The sequence below is a fragment of the Xenopus tropicalis genome, chromosome 7 (genome assembly GCF_000004195.4).
Source record: "Xenopus tropicalis strain Nigerian chromosome 7, UCB_Xtro_10.0, whole genome shotgun sequence".
NCBI classification, from domain to species: domain Eukaryota; kingdom Metazoa; phylum Chordata; class Amphibia; order Anura; family Pipidae; genus Xenopus; species Xenopus tropicalis.
In genome coordinates, this window is record NC_030683.2 from 48,627,883 (window position 1) to 48,648,320 (window position 20,438).

Below are 20,438 nucleotides of genomic sequence, written 5' to 3' on the forward strand. Positions count from 1 at the left end.
ACTTAGTTTTTACCTTTCCTTTTCCTTTAATGCATGTTAAAAAAGGGCTAGTTTCATTCTACAATGGAGAAAGGCTGAAGAGAAAGCTTAATAATTCTAAAGCCAAAAAGCTAAAAAGATTAAAACCAATAGCAAATTGTCTTGGAATATCACTATTTGCATTCTACAAGCATATTTAACTCTTATTTGGCTAAGTGGTTATGATGCAAATGCTTAAACCCTGTGTTACAGTAAAATGTCAAAAATGCAATGGCTTGGCATAAAATATGTATAACTACATATATGAAATTTCATAGGTAGTCTTTATTGAGTATCTTGAAAAGACTATTGTATGTTTGTCACTTTACCTAAAAAGTATTATTGAGCATAAAATGGATTCTTAATCTACATCTGCAGTTTAAATCTAATTATACCATTTTCCAGTGTAACACAGATATCTATAGTGCAGAGTCATTAAACTCTATTTATGCAGGAAAATGTTACAGCTGTTTCAAAATCACAGTTAAAAGGAGGAGATTCAAGACATTTAGCAAGGTCATTCACTAAGACATTCTTTTAGTTAAACATGCAACCATTATAAGCTGGATAAATCATAGTTCAAATGGAAAATGCTAAGCAGAAATATCATAAATGCAATTGCTTTATACAAAGAACACCAAATACTAAAGTCTAAATTAAATAGGAGTGAAATCTCTAATGCAGAACAGGGAAGCCCTTTTTCTGACCAAACAGAAAGTCAGCATGGCCATTAACCACAGTAAATTATTATATTAAACAATTTTTGTACCTGGTTCACTGTACAGCTAAAATAATTGCATTTTTACTAAAAAAGTGCAAACTGATAAATATTGCACAAATTAAATACCCATAATTGCTTCAAGTGTATTGTCTTGCAATAGCTACTAGAGGCACAATGATTTGTGCCTGTTAATAAAACTCATGCAAATGAGTGCAATTTATCTGTAAAGGAAGTGGTTGCACACAAGAATACATTTACTGTACCTCTTCAAGTGCTCATGATTACACTAATGCAATGTACAGTACTTATTGCCTGGTCAATCCAGTTATTAGGTACAGATCACCCTTGATCTGAGGAGCCCTACATTGAACATAGCAGTCACCCACAATTCCACGTGAATTAAAGGTCACAACTTCTTCCTTTCTTGTAGGTCCCCTATATAAAGGAAGCAGAACCTACCCTTCATGTGGCCACTGGATCTGTTTTCTCTATAGTTACATTATGGACTGTTAATGTAGAATATTCCTTTTCATTGTATTACTTTAAATAAACACCTTAACTACTAATAATGTCATTGTATTTTGTGTTATATCAGACTTGTATGTTTGTTTTTTGACCTTAAAACCTAATACATTTCTGGATAAAGCTGCTGGTGTTTCCAATCTGCTGCATCGATGTAGTAAAACTCTTCTGAAGCTTTTTATAGAAAAGACATTATGATATTATCCCTGGCAACATGACAGACCTTCTGTGTACTTGAGGTCATTTAGCACAGAAAGCTTTATTCAGTGGAAAAGGTTTTTTTTCCTTTTTAAACTGTTGTAAAAAGTTTTTATAATTTTGGAAAAAGATTTATAAATTTTCAGAAAGCATTAGCAATGCACGCTAATACTAGCAAAAACAATTTCACCTTTGATAAATTTACCCCTCAGTAAAAAGTGTTTCTCATCTTTTCATTTGGCCAAAACACAAAAAAATTACAAATATGGGAACATTTCTAGGCAAATAAAATGTATACGCTGGCAATAATTTTAAAAAAAAAATAAATTAAGTTTTCCCTACTTTACCTTATTTGTTTTGGAACATGTTTTGCACAAATGTATAACTAGTAGATAAAAAATAATGTACACGAAACTTTAAGAATGAAATTACTGACCTCACTAATGAAGCTCTGAGCACCTCTTGGACTTAGAAGTAAAATGGCCCTCCTTAATGTGTCTCGATATCGATTAAGTTCCTCTGTCTTCATGGAAGTGAAAAGGGTGGCAAAAACTCTGCTGATATTTCTGTCCACTTTTTGCAAGGAAACGTCAAGTCCCAACCTTGATGCCTGATCCAAAAAACCCTGTAGCCCACGTATATCTGAAACCAGAAAGATATAATGAGCTTAATATTGTTAAATCATATAAGACTTGCAAACAATAACATTTATTTTATAGAGTGATCCAAAATACACCTTTCTGTGTTGTTCCCTTTATCTTCCAGATATTAAACAAAGAGACCAAGTTAACTGGATTGCCACAGGTAATAAGTGCAAGTTAGTGGGATCCTATTTTAAAGGAGTGTGCCAACAAATGGTTACAATTGAAACTGCTATTTTTCATCTGATCATTTGTTTTCTTATTGCTTCAGGTTGAAATAGCATTTTCATTTGAAAGATTTATATACAGTGCTTTATTTTGAGTTGGCTTTGTTAGCTGCCATTGTGATATTTCATGTTTGCTCTGTGTATAATGTAATGCTTTGATTGTGCAAGCGCTAAATACATGTTCTCCTGTTTGTTTGAGGATTGTAATTCGCAAGCAATTTGAATATAGAATTGTGAACATTCATGTTATTAACAATAAATTCATATTATGATATCATTAACATGTAAATATTGCCAGTGGTACTACTATATGATATTATGCTAGACGAGTATTAAAAAATGATTTATACTGCAGGTGTATTGGAGCACAAATATTTTGGGATTTGTACTTGCAAATATTTGTATTGGAGAAATATCATCTGCATTAGCACAATCTTAATTCTTGGAAGTTTTCCAGTACAGTTCTACATAAGAAGAACGGCACTGCATAAAAAATGTAGTATTGTAATGGAAATCAAGAAATTATTCTGTTATATATCACTATATTCTGCTAGCACATTTTCACAATGGTGGTAATCAAATGTCATTAGAAAATGGTGTTGCAAAGTGCAGGGGTCCAAATCCATATACTTTGCGACTATTTGGCCCACTGGCCAAATAGATGGATAGCAAACAATAGTATATACACAGTATGGCTGCCTTTCACTTTCTTATCTTTTCAGTTCCGTGTACTGGCAAACATCACAGGATTATGTTTCAGAACTGATGAACCAACTGATATCTATATATTGTTCATGTCCTTAAAATTGTTTCAAACTATTTTACTAGTACATATATGGATTTGATTAAGGTTGCAAGAGAATAGTATATATTAAATATTATAATTAAATAATTTAATAGTTTGCTGTATATCAGAACATGTCCTAGGTGTACATTTAATTTAATCTATACACATGATGTAACTTGCCATATTGCTTGCTCTGGCTCCTATCTTTTTTGGAAATATGCTGTCATCTTAATATATTTGCTAGATAAATCTAAACCTTTGTGACACAAAGTGGATATTGCTGAAGGTGTTCTGTAGCACGCTACAGTGATTTTAAATGAAGTAGAGGAGCATTAACAGTATCATCTAATCTACCTTTTCATGCTCGACAAGCTATCTTACATATATTTATAATTTATATCAAAATAGAAAAGTCCCAAAAACTGTTCATTAAATCAAATGTTATCTGAATATAATGATGAACCCACTGGGATGAGAAGAAGAACCGGAAGGTCGTTAAGGATAATAAAACAAATTATGTAGATGATTGCTATTATTCAGGATTGGATAGTCCTTAAGATTATGGTGACACACGTAATGCTTTTAGATAGTTATATGTTCTGTGATTTTTACTAATGCAATAATTACAAAAAAGTACACCATTAATGGCTCATTACTTTTTGGCTGACAAGAAAATATAATTATAACCTGTAAAAAAAATTGCAAAGTACAAAACTGATGTAGTACAACGTGAGGTGATTGCTCTTTACAAAAGCTAATACTTTCAGAGTACAGTGCAAACTGCCTAATGCACTTTTTTGAGAAAGTATGCACTCAAGAAATGCTTTTTATGCAACCACTGATGTCATTCTTTTTAAATGGGCATCCTAGTAGCAATGATATGATTTAAAAGCTTTTTTTCTTTTAAATTCATGATTCATTTACTATTATAGTCTATTCTAAGTAGGGGATCCTGAACAAAAACATTTTAAATATGGGTACATAATGTCATTTTTAATTGACCATATTATGTAAGCTAAGATCATGTTTGTTGCAGAGATTACATACATTTACAGCAATTGTCATTATACAGCAGAGAATGCAATAATTAAAAAAGAAAAAAGAAGATACTCTTCCTGTATTGTTACCCCTTTATGCTAAAATAGTCCCCCAGTGTTTCCAATAATATCATCCCTCCAGGATGAGGAGTGTTTCCTTGGTGACAGCACATAATGAACAAAGAGATAAAACTCAGTTATTGCATGGAGATTCAGGGTGTCTGATATTGTGTCAACTGAAACTATAATACTTTTTAGATAAAAGCATTTTTTTTCATTTGTTGCAAAAATTCCATGCTCTCACAGCATATATTCTTTCATTTGGATTGTTTGAAACAGTGAAGACACTGCTGATTCATTCATAAGGGTTTTTTTTTCTTGAATACATCATAAAAGATGTAAATGATAATTTCACCACCAGATACATCAGTTTATTAACAAACACACAAAATGGCAGTTTTTCTAACATGAAAACATATCCCAACCTTTCTCCTGTATTTTACCAGAGAAAAATAGATATTCTGCAATTTACTGCCAATATAATACAATTTGTCATTATTTTAAACCATTTTTGTTGACTTTATCAACTAGCTACAATTTTTGTAGCATATAAACTCTAGACATGTCCCTTTGGGATATAATGGTTCATATCGCCTCAGATGAGGCAAACACTTTATTAAAACATTTTACAAAGTGCTTTAGCAATTGGCCAAGTCACTCTCAATAAAAATTTTATAATGCAAAAAAAAAAAAGTAGCAGAGAATGTAACTGACTTTACATTAGGGGGAAAAAAAATAATATAAAAAAAAATAATAACACTAAAATGATGCAAAAGATAAAGCAGCATATTTAGAAAAATGCCTTATTCTATCATTTATAATCATGTTTGCTCTGTGTATAATGTAATGTTTTGATTGTGCAAGCGCTAAATACATGTTCTCCTGTTTGTTTGAGGATTGTAATTCGCAAGCAATTTGAATATAGAATTGTGAACATTCATGTTATTAACAATAAATTCATATTATGATATAATTAATTCATTGAGATTGCAAAGCTTATCTATAAAGCTGAATTCAAAGTGGCGTATATATATATCAGTCCTGATGGTGTCTGCACTCCAAGGCTTTAGTATTCTGTGGGGTGCACAGCCAAAATCTGAGTATTTAGCATGAAATAATCCATGGCCGGCACACCCTTAAAATTCAAAAAAATTTTTTTTGTTTAAAAACCAACGTTTCGGTCCTCATTAGGACCTTTATCAAGGATAAAAAAGATATTATATATATATAGAGCACATATCAGGACATAGCCTTGTCTGACCTCTCAAATATATTCTAGAGTAAAAATGTTTAACATTATGATGTAGAAAGGACTGTTAGGAGTCTCTTCTGTTTTTATTGCACGACAAGCCAAGTTCAGATCTCTGCACAATGTAAAGAGGCACAGGTAACTATAGACATGTGGCTCTGGGCTTTAATGGCAGGAACAAGGAAGAACCAAGTAAAAATGGGTCAGTGATTGGTCCTTTAAAGTGGTTCCTCTGCTGGCTCAGGCATAAGTCTCTCACATCTTGAAGTCGGCAACGAGGAATTAGGCAAGCTGCCAGAAGTTTGCCAAAGGTAGGAAAGTAGGGGAGTGGAAGCAGCAAAACTAATATAATATCACTAAAATGGTGCAAAAGATAAAGCAGCATATTTAGAAAAATGCCTTATTCTATAAAAGATTTTCAGACTGTGGATTTTTATTTCTAGATTGTTCCCCTTTAAATGATTTATTTATGCTGGAATTTCTTCTCTTTCTGTACTTATCACAAAATACCAGGTCTGAGAGGGTGAAAAATATTGTGTACATTTTGGCATAGGGGTTGGGTATAATAAAATATGTACATTCATAAATATATAATTTTGGACTTTGTAATGCATTATGGTATATTTAACAGCTGAAATGAACAGCATAAAATGATGCAAAAGCATTAATACATAGCTTGCTGTGGATGCTGTTTGATGCCAGTTTTATAAAAACTTTTACACAGATTGATAAATAGGCCCTATTTTTGTGTTCCATCTTACACAATCAGCTCATACTGTATATGAAATCAACATAACCCAATACAAATGCAGATAATAAAATGTTGAATGAAATTGCTTCTTATTAGTTTCAAGGTGACATACCCTCATTATGCACCAATGGCAAGTGTGACAAACAGAATCTAACATTTCAGGGGCATAAAACTGTAAAAATCTAACAAAGGAAGTTTTATCCCTCTACCTCATAACATCTGTTTGGTAATTAAATTTCTTTGGCACTCTTTTGCCTTGAAACAGGCATTTGGTGAAATTGCAACATTGCATCATTATGCAGCAGGTAGAGAGATCTGGCAAAGGATGAAACTTAGGGGTATATTTATCATGATGTATAAAAAGTAGATAAAACATTACCGGTGATGTTGCTTATAGCAGCCAATCAGATGCTTTGCTTTGAACCTGGGCAACATTACTGGTAATGCTCCCCTCCACTTTTTACACATGATAAATATACCCCTTAAGCTGGCCATACACGTGGCGATCTGATGATGTTTCGTACGACCATCGGTCGCACGAAACATCGTCAGATCCGCCACACACCATTCAGGGCTGAATCGGCAGGTAAGGAGGTAGAAACAATAGGATTTCTACCTCCTTCTGCCGATTCAGCTCTGAAGGGAGAATTTTGGTCAGGCGCCTTCTATGGCGCCCGATCAAAATATTCTAACCTGGCCGATCGGCGAGCCAACCGATTTCAGCAGCTTCCTGCGATATCGGTCGGCTCGCTGACATACCATACACGCACCGATTATCGTACGAAACAAGGTTTCGTACGATAATATCGGTGTGTGTATGGCCGCCTTAAGGGTGAAGACACACTGAGCAACTAGTAGCAGCTACTTTTTGACAGCTATTAAACGAAAAATACCCTGCCATAGACTGAGAATTGGCTCTGGCAAACCACTCGTAGAGATAATTTTCAGTAAATGATCAGCATTGTCTATTTTAGTAGCCGTGACAAGTAGCTGCTACTAATAGCTCTGTGTGTCTTCACCCTTAGTGATGACAATGCACCTCAGAAGGCTAAGGGCAAAGTCAGACCTGGTGTACGGTCCACTTCTCTACACTCGCATTTACTCCTGAAGCTGTCATTATTGGGCAATAATCTGTCCTCAGGATCAGTGGGTAGTGTGTAGTGTAGAGTGGGTGCACTTGCAAAGATCAGCAAACTAGTGCATGCAGAAATAATCTTTGTCATCTTAACTTTGATTTGTTGCATTAAAAATTATTTTAGTTAAGTTTATAATTACAAATGTGTCTCTATGTTGCAATCGAAGTGTTGTTTATACAGAATTTTGGGGCGGGGACTCTGAAGAGTTGCAATTGAGCAGAAATCTTTCCTGCACATCTTTTCCTGCACATAAGTTATTAGAAGCATGTAATGAGTGGTTACTTTAAAAACCCCAATTTGACTTTGGTAACACACACACACATACGAATTTTTATATTTATATATATATATATATATATATATATATATACATATATATATATATATATATACATATATATATATATATATATATATATATATATATATATATAGGGCAAGCTAAAATAGAAGCTCTCTCTAGTGAAGAGTGATTTTTTTTTTTGCCAGGTTTTGCTGCCAAAAAAAAGTCGCCACGAAAAAAACACACTACACATTTGTGCCGTTTCGCATTTTCGGCAAACCAAAATGGGACAGATTCAGCCTCCAGCTCAGGTGCTAGCCCTTGACATTTGGCTATGGTCAGTCAGTAAATTATTATTTTGTTTTTATACCACATTTTCACACTGTGCCCAAAACTTCTTATGTGTATCTTTTATTTTTGGATACAGCATGAAACTATAATATATTCATTTTGAAGAGCATTAGAAATATGCAATTGTATTTTTAATTTCTAAGCCAGATGTCCCATAGTGTATGTTGTTGTTTTTAATTACTAACTCTGTGAAATATGAGATGTAATCCTAGTTCCAATCACTGATGTGAAACATTGAAATAAAATGATGACTTTATGGCTAGTTGTATAAGCTGTGGCTTTGAAGAAAATCAAAGAAGCAGAAAACAAAACAAAAAACAAAGGATAATTTGCCAATACCTCTTGTCATGGTTTAACATGTTATAATGGAAATCAAACTGTAACACAAAATACTTGCAAGATACAAATTTATATGCAGGTCAATAGAAAGATTGGTTAACACAGTTACAAGGCACAAATTGGATCTAGTGGATATGATCACATCAAATGTGGTTATTTATTTTGATACATCATTTAACCTTTTGTTGTTATCCCCTGAACACTTGATACTATAGAAGGCTTGCTGTTGAAACTGTAACTTGCACCTCCAACTTCAAGATCAGCTAATGAAATGCTACCCATTATTAAAACAGTATAGTTATAATTGTGTAAGCCCTCTGGAGTGCTACAGAGACAACAGGTCTAAACAGGGGAAATAAAAATAAACAGAAGTGGCTTGTAAAAGCAAAAAAAAATAGTGAATTGGTAATAAGGTTAAAAATAATAGAAAAGATAAATGATAAACATTGAAATAGGGGTAGAAAGAGTACAAAAATTAAATGAAAAAGCTGCTGTGTAGGGCTCTGACAATCAAATGGAAAAGGAATTGGTTAAAAAAGGCAAGGGAAAGCTAGGGAAACAGGAAAAAAATAGATTTAAATATCAAATACTTAGCTTTTTGAACCACAATGTTGTGGTGTGGTAATTCACAGTGTAGATGAGGCCAAAGTATCCAGGTGCAAAGGGCTATGTGAACCTTGAATGATGGATGCTCTGGGACAGTTCTCTAATACAAATTATAGCTGCACAACCCACACAATCCACACTTCACTGCACTGGTAGTACAGCCCCCCTCCAATGACTGAAGTCGAATCAGCAATGTGAATAATATGCATAGCAATAGTGTGTTTGCGGCTTTTTCAAATATTCACATTGCTCTGGGACAGTGACATCTATGTCACTTTTCTATAAAAACATAATCAAGTATACAGGCTATATTGACAACAAATTTTCTCTACTGTGGATTTTATGTTTTCATGTAGCCAACAGAAACATCTCTTAGGCATAGGATATATTATCCAGAATGTTTTTGCCTTTTTATGAATACAGATATTTTCCAAAATTTGGAGACCATAGGGTTGATTCACTAAAGTGCGATAAGCGTTATCGCATGCTTTTTTGCATTAAATAGATGCGAAAAAAGCACGATTTGCTAAAGTATTATGGAATGCGTTAAGTCACATATCTTGGTCATTTTTAGAACAGTAGTTTTCCGAAAGTAATGGCGTGTATGGCTAATATGGCATGCGGATTTTCGCACACGGCGACAGTTTGTGCGCACTGTGTTAATTAGCACATGTTGCGTCAAATACCACACAAAAATAGTTTTTGCGACTTAAATAACGCAAGCAGCATCGCGTCTAAATTAACTTAAGTATCCTTTTAGTGTATCGTGCGTTAAGACGTGAAAAATAAGATGCAATAAAAATTTTAACGCATGCTATAAATAGCGCTCGTTTTAACGCACCTTAGTGAATCAACCCTCATGTCTAAAGCCCATTATCCAGAAAGTTCTGATTGACTTGAAGGCCATCTCCCATAGACACCAGTTTAATCAAATAATTCACATATTTAAAAATGATTTGCTTTTTCTCTGTAATAATAATACAACAGTACCACCAGTCCTTATTGGAAGAAAACAATATTACTGGGTTTATTTAATGTTTAAATATTTTTTAGCAGATCTAAAGAATGGAATTCCACAGTAACAGTCTGGATAGAAGGTACCTTACCTGTATAAGATACTTTTTTAAATGAAAATACCTAGAACTCTATAGGTAATCACAGTATTTCAGCTTTCTGAATAATGGATTCCCTGATAATAGGTCCCATACAGTTTAGTAGATGTAAAATATATTTTCTTTCTATAGTAAACTATACACATACTGGTGTGGTATTTTCCAGACAAGGGGACTTTCTGTAAATTAGATTACCTTAACTTCGGTTTACTGACAATCATGTAAACCCAATAGGATTGTTTTGCCACCAACATGGAAGCATGCAGCTTAGTTGGGATTAAGTACTGTAAAAAGGTTCTGTTTTATTATAACAGATGTGAGAGAAATGCTGGATTAGAGGTGGAAGGTGTTTATATTTCTCCCAGATTTCTCTCTTATATATACTAAGCTCCAGGGAAAGAATGTCAGCAGTGAAAGAGTGTTCTTTCACTGCATTCGGCGTTTGGAAAAGCCGGTAAAAAGGGCCCTGGAGTGAATGGAAGTGAGCGGGTGGGACTTCCATTCACCAGGCTATCCAGGTTTTGGTGAAGCCTGGCTAATTAGTGGCCTTGTTAGGCTTCAGGGGAAACCCCTTTAAACATGTTGTCTGCAGAGTTACTCACTCTCTCCTTTCCTGGGGAACTGCCTGCATGCAGTATGGAGAGAGCCGGACACAGTGAGTAACCCAACTACTTTTGTTTTGTAGAGTTGGATGCTAGATCCTCTCTATTGCATAGAGAGGGAGATGCTTTATGTTTAGTTAGAGCCGGACAGGCTAGGATTTATTTTTATGTTTTGTTTTCTGATATACTCCTGTGTGCCGGTTATATGTGAATAAAGCTGATTGCGGTCAGCTTAAACCTATGTGCTGGGTGTGAACTGTTGTTTTCTGAGACCAATCTGATCCCTGCAATCTACCTAAACCCCCAGAGACTGCACTGCTTGGTTGAGTTGCCTTACATATGGTGGAGGATGCTTTGGCAATAAAAAAAAAAAAAAATTTTTTTTTTTTGGTTTGGTTTTTTTTTTTTTTTTTGGAGATTTAAAGGGCCAGAAACCCAATTTCAGCTTTGCATTGTAAAGTGTTTTGCTGCACATCATGATGGATGACGTTATCAAGGCCTTGATACAGGCTACGGCTGCTCAGCAAGAGGCCACCAGAGTCCAGCAGCAACAGCTGATCGCATCCCGAGAGGAACAGCGACAAGACCGAGAGCTCCTCAAAGAGGTAGTGCAGCAGCTAGCTGCAAGGAGTGTCGCAGCACCTCCTACAGAAACCGCTAAACCAACTGCTATACGGGCTAGCTACTATCTGCAAAAGCTGACAACAAGTGATGACGTTGAAGCTTACCTTTCCACATTTGAGAGGATAGCAGAGCGAGAGGACTGGCCTAAAGAGCAGTGGGCAGGCCTGGTGGCGCCCTTTCTCTCTGGGGAACCACAAAAAGCCTATTTTGATCTGGATCACATTGCCGCTAAAGATTATGACAAACTAAAAGCTGAGATTTTGGCCCGGCTGGGGGTCACCCTCTCGGTCCGTGCCCAGCGTGTTCATCAGTGGATGTTTATGGCAGAAAAGCCTCCACGCTCCCAGATGCATGACCTAATTCATCTAACTAAAAAGTGGCTGCAGCCGGAGACCCTAACAGGGCCACAGATCGTGGAGCGGATAGTGATGGACCGGTTCCTTAGGTCTCTGCCTTCACCTTTGCGCAAATGGGTAAGCCATGCAGACCCAACAACTGCAGACCAGCTTGTGGAAATGGTAGAACGGTACATTTCTGCTGAGGAGCTACTCAGTTTTCAACAAGTGGAGCGCACCTTGGCTCCCAAGGGAAAACTTCCTGCATGGAAAAAGGAACCTGTGACTGATAAGAGCATGCTCCAACGTGGACAATCTACAGGCGCTAGACCCAGAGACTACCAAAATGTGTCAGGAGGGACCCCTCCTCGCAGAGGACCAAATAAAGAATTGGTGCGGTGTTTCCGGTGCCATATGCTGGGACACTTTGCTGCAGACTGCAGCCTAACGGATGAACCTATGCAGTGTGATACTGCCTTAACAAAGAGACGTACGTCGATGTATGCTCAGATTGTGTGTACTGCCCTTCCAAAGACAGGGAAAGATAAATACCTGTGTGATGTTATTGTGGAAGGAAAGCCAGTGAATGCATTATTAGATTCTGGTAGCCAGGTTACCCTGATGAAATCTGTGTTGGTTGAAACCCCTCAATATGGGCCTGATACTGTAGGGGTTACATGTATACATGGGGATACTCGCGAGTATTCTATGGCTGAAGTGGAAATCAAAACTGCCTACGGGACATTAAGGTACCCTGTAGGGTTGGTTCCCACTTTACCACATGATGTAATTTTGGGGAGAAACTTCCCACATTTCTGGAAATTGTGGGAAACTGACAAGGTTATGGACCAGTCCTACTTAAAGGGAAGCCACCCTGATTCCGGTAGTAAAGTGTCTGAGGTTGTACCGGAAGGTGGGGCTACTATAGATTTTCCCTTTTCTGTATTAGCAGGGGAATCTGATGAGGTAGACATGGAACCCCAGGTTGACCAGACTATACCAGGTGGGGAAGTCCATGTAGACCCAGTTGAGGAAGACAATGACATGCCTGACTTGGAGATTAGGAGGGATAATTTTGCTTCAGAGCAGTTAAAGGATCCCACACTGTCTAGAGCAAGGGCCAATGTAAAAATGATAGATGGGAAACCTGTAGACTCTGACTCTAGACCCTCTTGTCCCTACTTAGCCCTCCAAAATGACCTGCTATATCAGGTAGTAGAAAAGGGAAATGACCGGGTGGAGCAGCTAGTTGTCCCAAAACCATACCGGCGTATGGTACTTGACCTCGCACATAAACATGTGATGGGCGGACATTTAGGGGTAGAGAAGACAAAGGAGCGAATTTTGCAACGGTTTTTCTGGCCAGGGCTACATGGTGAAGTTGAGCAATACTGTAGTTCCTGTCCAGACTGCCAGTATTCGGCTCCTAGGCCACATTTTCGTAGCCCTTTGGTCCCTCTCCCTGTGATAGAGACACCATTTGAGAGGATAGCCATGGATTTGGTGGGCCCAATAGTAAAATCTGCACGGGGACACCAACATATATTGGTAATCATGGATTATGCTACCCGATACCCCGAGGCCATTCCTCTACGTAATACCTCCTCTAAATCCATTGCTAGAGAATTGGTACATGTCTTTAGCAGGGTAAGAATCCCAAAGGAAATACTCACTGACCAAGGCACCCCGTTTATGTCCCGGGTCATGAAGGAGCTGTGCAGGTTGTTTAAAGTGGTCCAACTTCGCACTTCTGTATACCACCCCCAGACTGATGGGTTAGTGGAAAGGTTTAATAAAACGCTCAAAAGTATGCTTAAGAAGGTGGTAGACAAGGATGGGAAAAATTGGGATTACTTGTTACCCTATTTGATGTTTGCTATAAGGGAGGTCCCTCAATCATCTACGGGGTACTCACCGTTTGAGTTGCTATATGGTAGGCACCCAAGGGGCTTGTTGGACATAGCAAAGGAGACTTGGGAGGGACAACCCACCCCCTTTAAAAGTGTCATTGAGCATATAGACCAAATGCAGGACAGAATAACCGCGGTGATGCCCATAGTAAGAGAGCACATGGTGCAGGCACAAGAAGCCCAACAGAGGGTGTATAATAGGGGTGCCAGAGTACGCAATTTTTCCCCTGGGGATCGTGTACTAGTGCTAATACCCACCGTAGAAAGCAAATTTTTGGCAAAGTGGCAAGGGCCCTTTGAGATTCTTGAAAAGATTGGTGAAGTAAATTATAAGGTTCGCCAACCAGGTAAAAGGAAACCTGAGCAGGTTTACCACGTCAATCTTATAAAACCCTGGAAAGAAAGGATGTCATTGTTCACCAAGCCTACTATATCTCTAAGGGCAGAACCCCTAGTGCCAGAGGTTAAGGTGGCAGACTCCTTGTCAGACACTCAGAGGAAAGAGGTACAGACCTTTGTTATCAAAAATAGGGATGTTTTTTCTGAGAAACCTGGACGAACCTCTTTGGTAAAGCATGACATCATAACTGAACCTGGGGTAAGGGTTAACGTAAAACCTTATAGGGTGCCTGAAGCTAGACGAGAAGCCATATCTCAGGAAGTTAAAAAGATGTTAGAGTTGGGAGTCATTGAGGAGTCACATAGCGATTGGTCCAGTCCCATTGTCTTAATACCAAAACCGGATGGGAGCTGGCGCTTCTGCAATGACTTTAGAAAATTAAATACTGTCTCCAAATTTGATGCCTACCCTATGCCTCGTGTGGACGAATTAATTGAGAGACTAGGGACGGCTAGATACCTGACAACCTTAGATTTGACCAAGGGCTATTGGCAGATTCCCCTGACGGACCGAGCCAAAGAGAAAACTGCTTTTAGCACTCCTGAAGGTCTGTTCCAGTATTTAGTGTTGCCATTTGGGTTACATGGAGCCCCAGCAACCTTCCAACGTACCATGGACCAAATCTTAAGGCCCCATAGGCAGTACGCAGCAGCGTACCTTGATGACGTAGTTATCCATAGCTCGGATTGGCAATCCCATCTACCCAGGGTACAGGCCGTGCTTGATTCCATACGAATGGCCGGTTTGACAGCTAACCCAAAAAAATGTAGCATAGGCCTGGAAGAAGCCAAGTATTTGGGGTATAACATTGGTAGAGGGCTAGTTAAGCCTCAGCTTAACAAGGTGCAGGCAATTCAAGACTGGCCTAGACCAGTTACAAAAAAACAGGTTAGAGCTTTTTTGGGAATCACTGGTTACTACAGAAGGTTCATAGCTAACTTTGCCACTATAGCTGTCCCTCTGACTGACCTTACAAAAGGGACCAAGTCCATAATGATCAAGTGGAACTCTGAGGCAGAACAGGCCTTTCAGACCCTAAAAAAAGCCTTATGCAGCCAACCAGTACTGATAACCCCAGACTTCACAAAGAAATTTATTGTGCAGACTGACGCATCCGATGTGGGAGTCGGAGCAGTACTGTCCCAAATCAGAGAGGGTGCAGAGCATCCTATAGTTTTCCTGAGTAAAAAGCTGAACATCCATGAGAGAAACTATGCTACAGTAGAGAAGGAATGCTTAGCAGTGAAATGGGCGCTGGAGGAGCTTAGATACTATCTGTTAGGCCGCCAGTTTACATTAGTTACTGACCACGCCCCCCTTAAATGGATGTGTGAAAATCGTGAAAAGAATAGAAGGGTGACAAGATGGTTCCTGGCCCTTCAGAACTACAAGTTCACAGTGGAGCATAGACCGGGGTCCCAGCTGGGAAATGCAGATGCCTTATCCCGGGTACACTGTTTTGAGGCTAGTTATGTTCCGACCCCTACGTCGAAACAGAGGGGGAGGGTGTGTGAGAGAAATGCTGGATTAGAGGTGGAAGGTGTTTATATTTCTCCCAGATTTCTCTCTTATATATACTAAGCTCCAGGGAAAGAATGTCAGCAGTGAAAGAGTGTTCTTTCACTGCATTCGGCGTTTGGAAAAGCCGGTAAAAAGGGCCCTGGAGTGAATGGAAGTGAGCGGGTGGGACTTCCATTCACCAGGCTATCCAGGTTTTGGTGAAGCCTGGCTAATTAGTGGCCTTGTTAGGCTTCAGGGGAAACCCCTTTAAACATGTTGTCTGCAGAGTTACTCACTCTCTCCTTTCCTGGGGAACTGCCTGCATGCAGTATGGAGAGAGCCGGACACAGTGAGTAACCCAACTACTTTTGTTTTGTAGAGTTGGATGCTAGATCCTCTCTATTGCATAGAGAGGGAGATGCTTTATGTTTAGTTAGAGCCGGACAGGCTAGGATTTATTTTTATGTTTTGTTTTCTGATATACTCCTGTGTGCCGGTTATATGTGAATAAAGCTGATTGCGGTCAGCTTAAACCTATGTGCTGGGTGTGAACTGTTGTTTTCTGAGACCAATCTGATCCCTGCAATCTACCTAAACCCCCAGAGACTGCACTGCTTGGTCGAGTTGCCTTACACAGAGAAAAAGAAAATGAATGTCTAAAAAATTGAATTATTTGATTAAAATGGAATCTATGGGAGATGGCTTTCCATATTTCTGAGCTTTCTGGATAATGTTAGCCCTGGAGTAGCAGGGTCGGAGGAGGGGCTTCATGACCCAGCCCAGCATCACGAGCGGGAGTTAGGGTAGATTTAAATAAAAGGGGAGTGTAAAAAGGTGGGGCAGAGAAGGGTGTATAGGAGTGGTAGTGAGGGCTGACTATCCACCATTTTGTGTGGAAGCAGCAGAGGAAAGGTCCCCACCAAGCTTGTTCTGGTATGCCAGATCAGGTATAGTGGATGGTTTATACCCTAAGGTGGGTGACCATTGGTGGACATGGCTAAGTAGAAAAGGGGTACAATAGAAAAATAGTTACACCAGCACACCCTTACCTCCTCCAACAGGTTAGCTACTTGGTGCACAGCCCAGAGAGTCGGCACTCTCAGCAAAGTCCAGTAGAAATTATTTCAGTCGGCACAACAAGTAAAGTGCAATCGGGGTATAATCCCTGCGTGTTTATTCAAGGCAATGTTTCGGGGGCGTACCAGATAGGTCCTTGATAGGCAGCAGGTATCCTCCAAGCTAGGGATTGGGCGGTTGGAGGATAGCACGGCTTGGTTGTGGAAGGGCAGACTGGCAAGGGGCTCGGGGTCAGTGTTTTGGACATGGTAATGTTTTGCACTTATGGTTATATATTGATGTATTGTTATGATTTTACATGTTTACCATTTTGTATTGTATTCAATTATTTTTCACTGTTTGTATTATTAAATAAAGCTGTGGCCATTATCATTTCCAACAATGATATTGTCACATAGTTTTTATTGGTGAGTGAGGTGTGAGCGAGTGTAGGTTGATGCGTGGGTCATGTGTTTTTAGAATAATGGATCCCATACCTGTACCAACATTTTCATAACCCCATAATTGCAAATTTACAGTTCTGGGTGCCCTATAAATGGATATTAAAAACATTACTTGGACTTTTTTCACTCAAAATGTTGACTTCTGGAGGGAAGTGAGAGATCTGTTTATTGTGGAGTCATGTTAAACTGGCAGCATTTTGTGAAAGCTCATCAAGGTTGATAATGTTTTTATTTCACCTCAATGTCTAGGTTACTACATGATGGCTGATTATAGCAGCTACTTGCTAACCAGATATAATGATTCAAAAACATAGCTATATTATAATTACTTTACAATGCATCAATACTGATGCTCATGCAATACTAAAGATTTGCATAACAGGAGCCTAACTACACACTTTTTTTTCCTGCTGCTGTAAATTCTGAAAAAAAGAATCCTGTAAATCTTAAGTGCAAAGCCCAAAGGAAAAATGTCCACAAATCTAACAGACAACAAGGCTGTGTTAGAGCTTTCGAAGTCAGGTGTCAATGTCAAACTGAAATCTCAGTAGCCACAAAGGGACTGGGAAGAAATTTCAGTTGGTATTGGAGGTACAATAGAATAGGAAGGGTGAAAAAATATGAATACCATCTGATACTTAAATTTGCATGTTGTCGGTAAAAAAAAAAATCATACAATAGGTGTAATTTACAACAGACCAGAGGAAGAAAACCCTAGTGCTTATTCAGTAAGAATTTTTTTCCTGGTTTGCATGTAGTCTGTACCTTTAAAAAAAAGTGCAGACTGCAACATCATGAGGTGGGAAAGAATATAACTACGTTCCTCTCACCCCTCACAAACATGGGAAGAATTGTATTTAAGGCAGTAGCTGCAGGTCCATCCTTATTAAGGCTTCCTGTTACTAGTGATGGGTGAAATGTTTCGCCAGGCATGGATTCGTGGCGAATTTCCGTGTTTCGCCATTGGCGGATTGTTTCGCGAAATGGATGAAAAAATTTGCCACGGAAAAATTCGCCACACATCCAAAACTTGTCGTCAGCGTCAAAAAAGAATAGTCGCGGGGGTCAAATAATAGCTGCGGGCAACAAAAGAATAGTCGTGCGACAAAATAATAGCCACGGGCGACAAAATAATTGCCGTGCAACAAAATAATAGCTGCGGGCGACAAAATAATAGCCGTGCGACAAAATTATTGCTGTGGACGACAAAATAATAGCCATGCAACAAAATAATAGCCGCGGGCGACAAAACAATAGAAGCAGACGACAAAAGAATAGTCACGCACGACATTTTCGCCGTTTCGAGTATCTTTTGAAAGATTCGCAAATTTTTCGGCGAAGCAAATCGGAACAGATTCGCTCATCACTACCTGTTACGCAAAGTATAACTAATAAAATCCATCTGATAACCTTCAAAGTCATTCACATTTCTGCATCTCCATACTGTGTTCCTGGTTGTCTCCTTTGTTCCTTCCAGAATGGTTCTATTTCCATCACCTTAATTCACTACTACCATCTCCACTCTCAAACCTTTTTGTCTTGCCACTCCTTACCTCAATGGTGCATGGTGCAGAGCACAGCTATTCCCCAGAAGCAATTGCTTTGTAACAAAAGGCAATATTGTGCCCCTTAGTGATCTATAGCCCTAGCATGTGGAAAAAAGATTTATATTTTATTTATTTATAGTCCCTTTATTTCTATTGGTGCCATTCTGCTTCTAGGAAAAGCATCAGTGGAGAAAACAAACAACTCAATTTGATGTAAGCTATACATGCCAAACTCTCTCTCTAATTCCTGCCTACGGTAGATGCTTTAATCCTATTTAGCCGATACCATGCATGTATCTTTTCTGCATAGACCCCCCATACGCATGCCTCTGTCTGTAACTCAATTTATGCATATATATTAGATCTAACATAGCTTACTGCCCAGCATTTATTTGCCACAGAATCTAAACTTAGAGGTATCTGAAGGGAAAAGCCAATAAATAATCATGTTTGCATTGATATATGGATTTTCCTCTTCTAACATATATATATTTCCTTTTGAGTTTCAGTATGCAAAGTGTTAGGTGGATAAGCATCAATATTGCTAATACTTTAACATTCTCCTGTTGGTTCTCTGGTTGTTAAGAATTAATTCTCTTCAAGAACAACCAAACCTGGATCATGGAAGTCTGCACAGCCATGACTAATGCAGCGTCGAGCCTGTTGCCCCCCACTCTTTTACCCCCTTGCTCCCAATAAAACAACGGACACTTAATTGGGGAGAGAAGGCCGCAGTTGTTTATTGCAAATCATTTAATATAAATCAGCAATTCTATATATCAACAACCATAACTAGTATTAAACCGTTTGTAAATTCAAACATTAAACAGCAGTACTTATATCCTCCAAAGAGGTCTGACCCTGAGCCCAGGCCCGGAGCCTGTGTCCTGCCTACTACCCAAGTCCCATTCTGGGATTATCCACCTCCCTGGTGACCCCAGGCCTACCCGGTTACCCGCTCACTGCACCTTTTTAATATCCTCTGGGGCTCAACGTCGACCCCACCCCCCACACTGCGACTACTGACACTAACCCATTGGGGAGGGAGGGCGGGATGCTGTCAGCTCCTGCTCCTCTTGCCCCCCAAAAAGATCTGGTGAGCTAACATCCGGGGAGGGACCTTCTTATTTCCTTGCCCTGGCCTGTAACACTGGGATATCCGGAAAGGGAAGGGGGGGAGAAAAAAGGGGGGGGGTCTGCCTCCTAGCTTAGTCATGCCCTTCTTCCCTTTTGCTTCACTCGGGTCATTGGGCTTCCAGAAATGCAGATAGAGTGTTTGGAAGCATTTGTACATAATGTGAAACTGTTTAATGAAACTGTCTTAATGTGCAATCCATTTCTGGGGTTACTTCCCTCCATAGAGGAGAATTCTGGAAAAAGTTTGATTAATACACCTCAAGTTTTGAAAGATGGGATTAATGCCAGGGGTTTAAAATAATATTAATACCAACAGTAGTGATGAGCAAAATGTTTTGGCAGGCATGGATTCGCAGCAAAATTCTGCATTTCACCATTTGTCTTTTTGTCACGAAATGGGCGCAAAAATTTGCTGCAGAAAAAATTTGCAGAGTGAGAGAAAAGTTGTGGTTGCATCAACAAAAGACACTGTCGCATCAAAAAAGTTGTGAGCATGTCAAAATGATATTGCATTAAAAAAAATTGGGCACATCAAAAAAAGTCGCAAGGTTTAACTATTTTTTTCTAATAAATGTTTAAATGCTGCTTTGGAAGTTTTCAAAAATCCTGCTGTTAATTTCTTTTCTAAATTCAAAGCAAAGTTTTTAAAATGCATATCCTTGTCTATATTTACAAAACATATCAATGATTTAGTTCAGCAGTTATGCTAATCAGTTGCAAAGAAATCCCATGATTGTCTGGTTCATTGAATATTTTTCAGTCCACAATATTTCTTATAGATCTTTGAAAATTGATGCATACTTTTATTTGTACAGAGGAATATGC

The 20,438-nt window shown here is 38.6% G+C and overlaps 1 protein-coding gene across 2 annotated transcripts in view; it reads right to left on the reverse strand.

Annotated features, from left to right (window-relative positions):
- Positions 1–20,438, reverse strand: part of grid1 (glutamate receptor, ionotropic, delta 1) — a 482,837-nt gene that overhangs the window by 194,401 nt on the left and 267,998 nt on the right. For both annotated transcript variants that reach the window (NM_001103000.1, XM_031904765.1), the window contains 1 exon segment: positions 1,896–2,101. In NM_001103000.1, the coding sequence (NP_001096470.1) occupies positions 1,896–2,101 (206 nt within the window).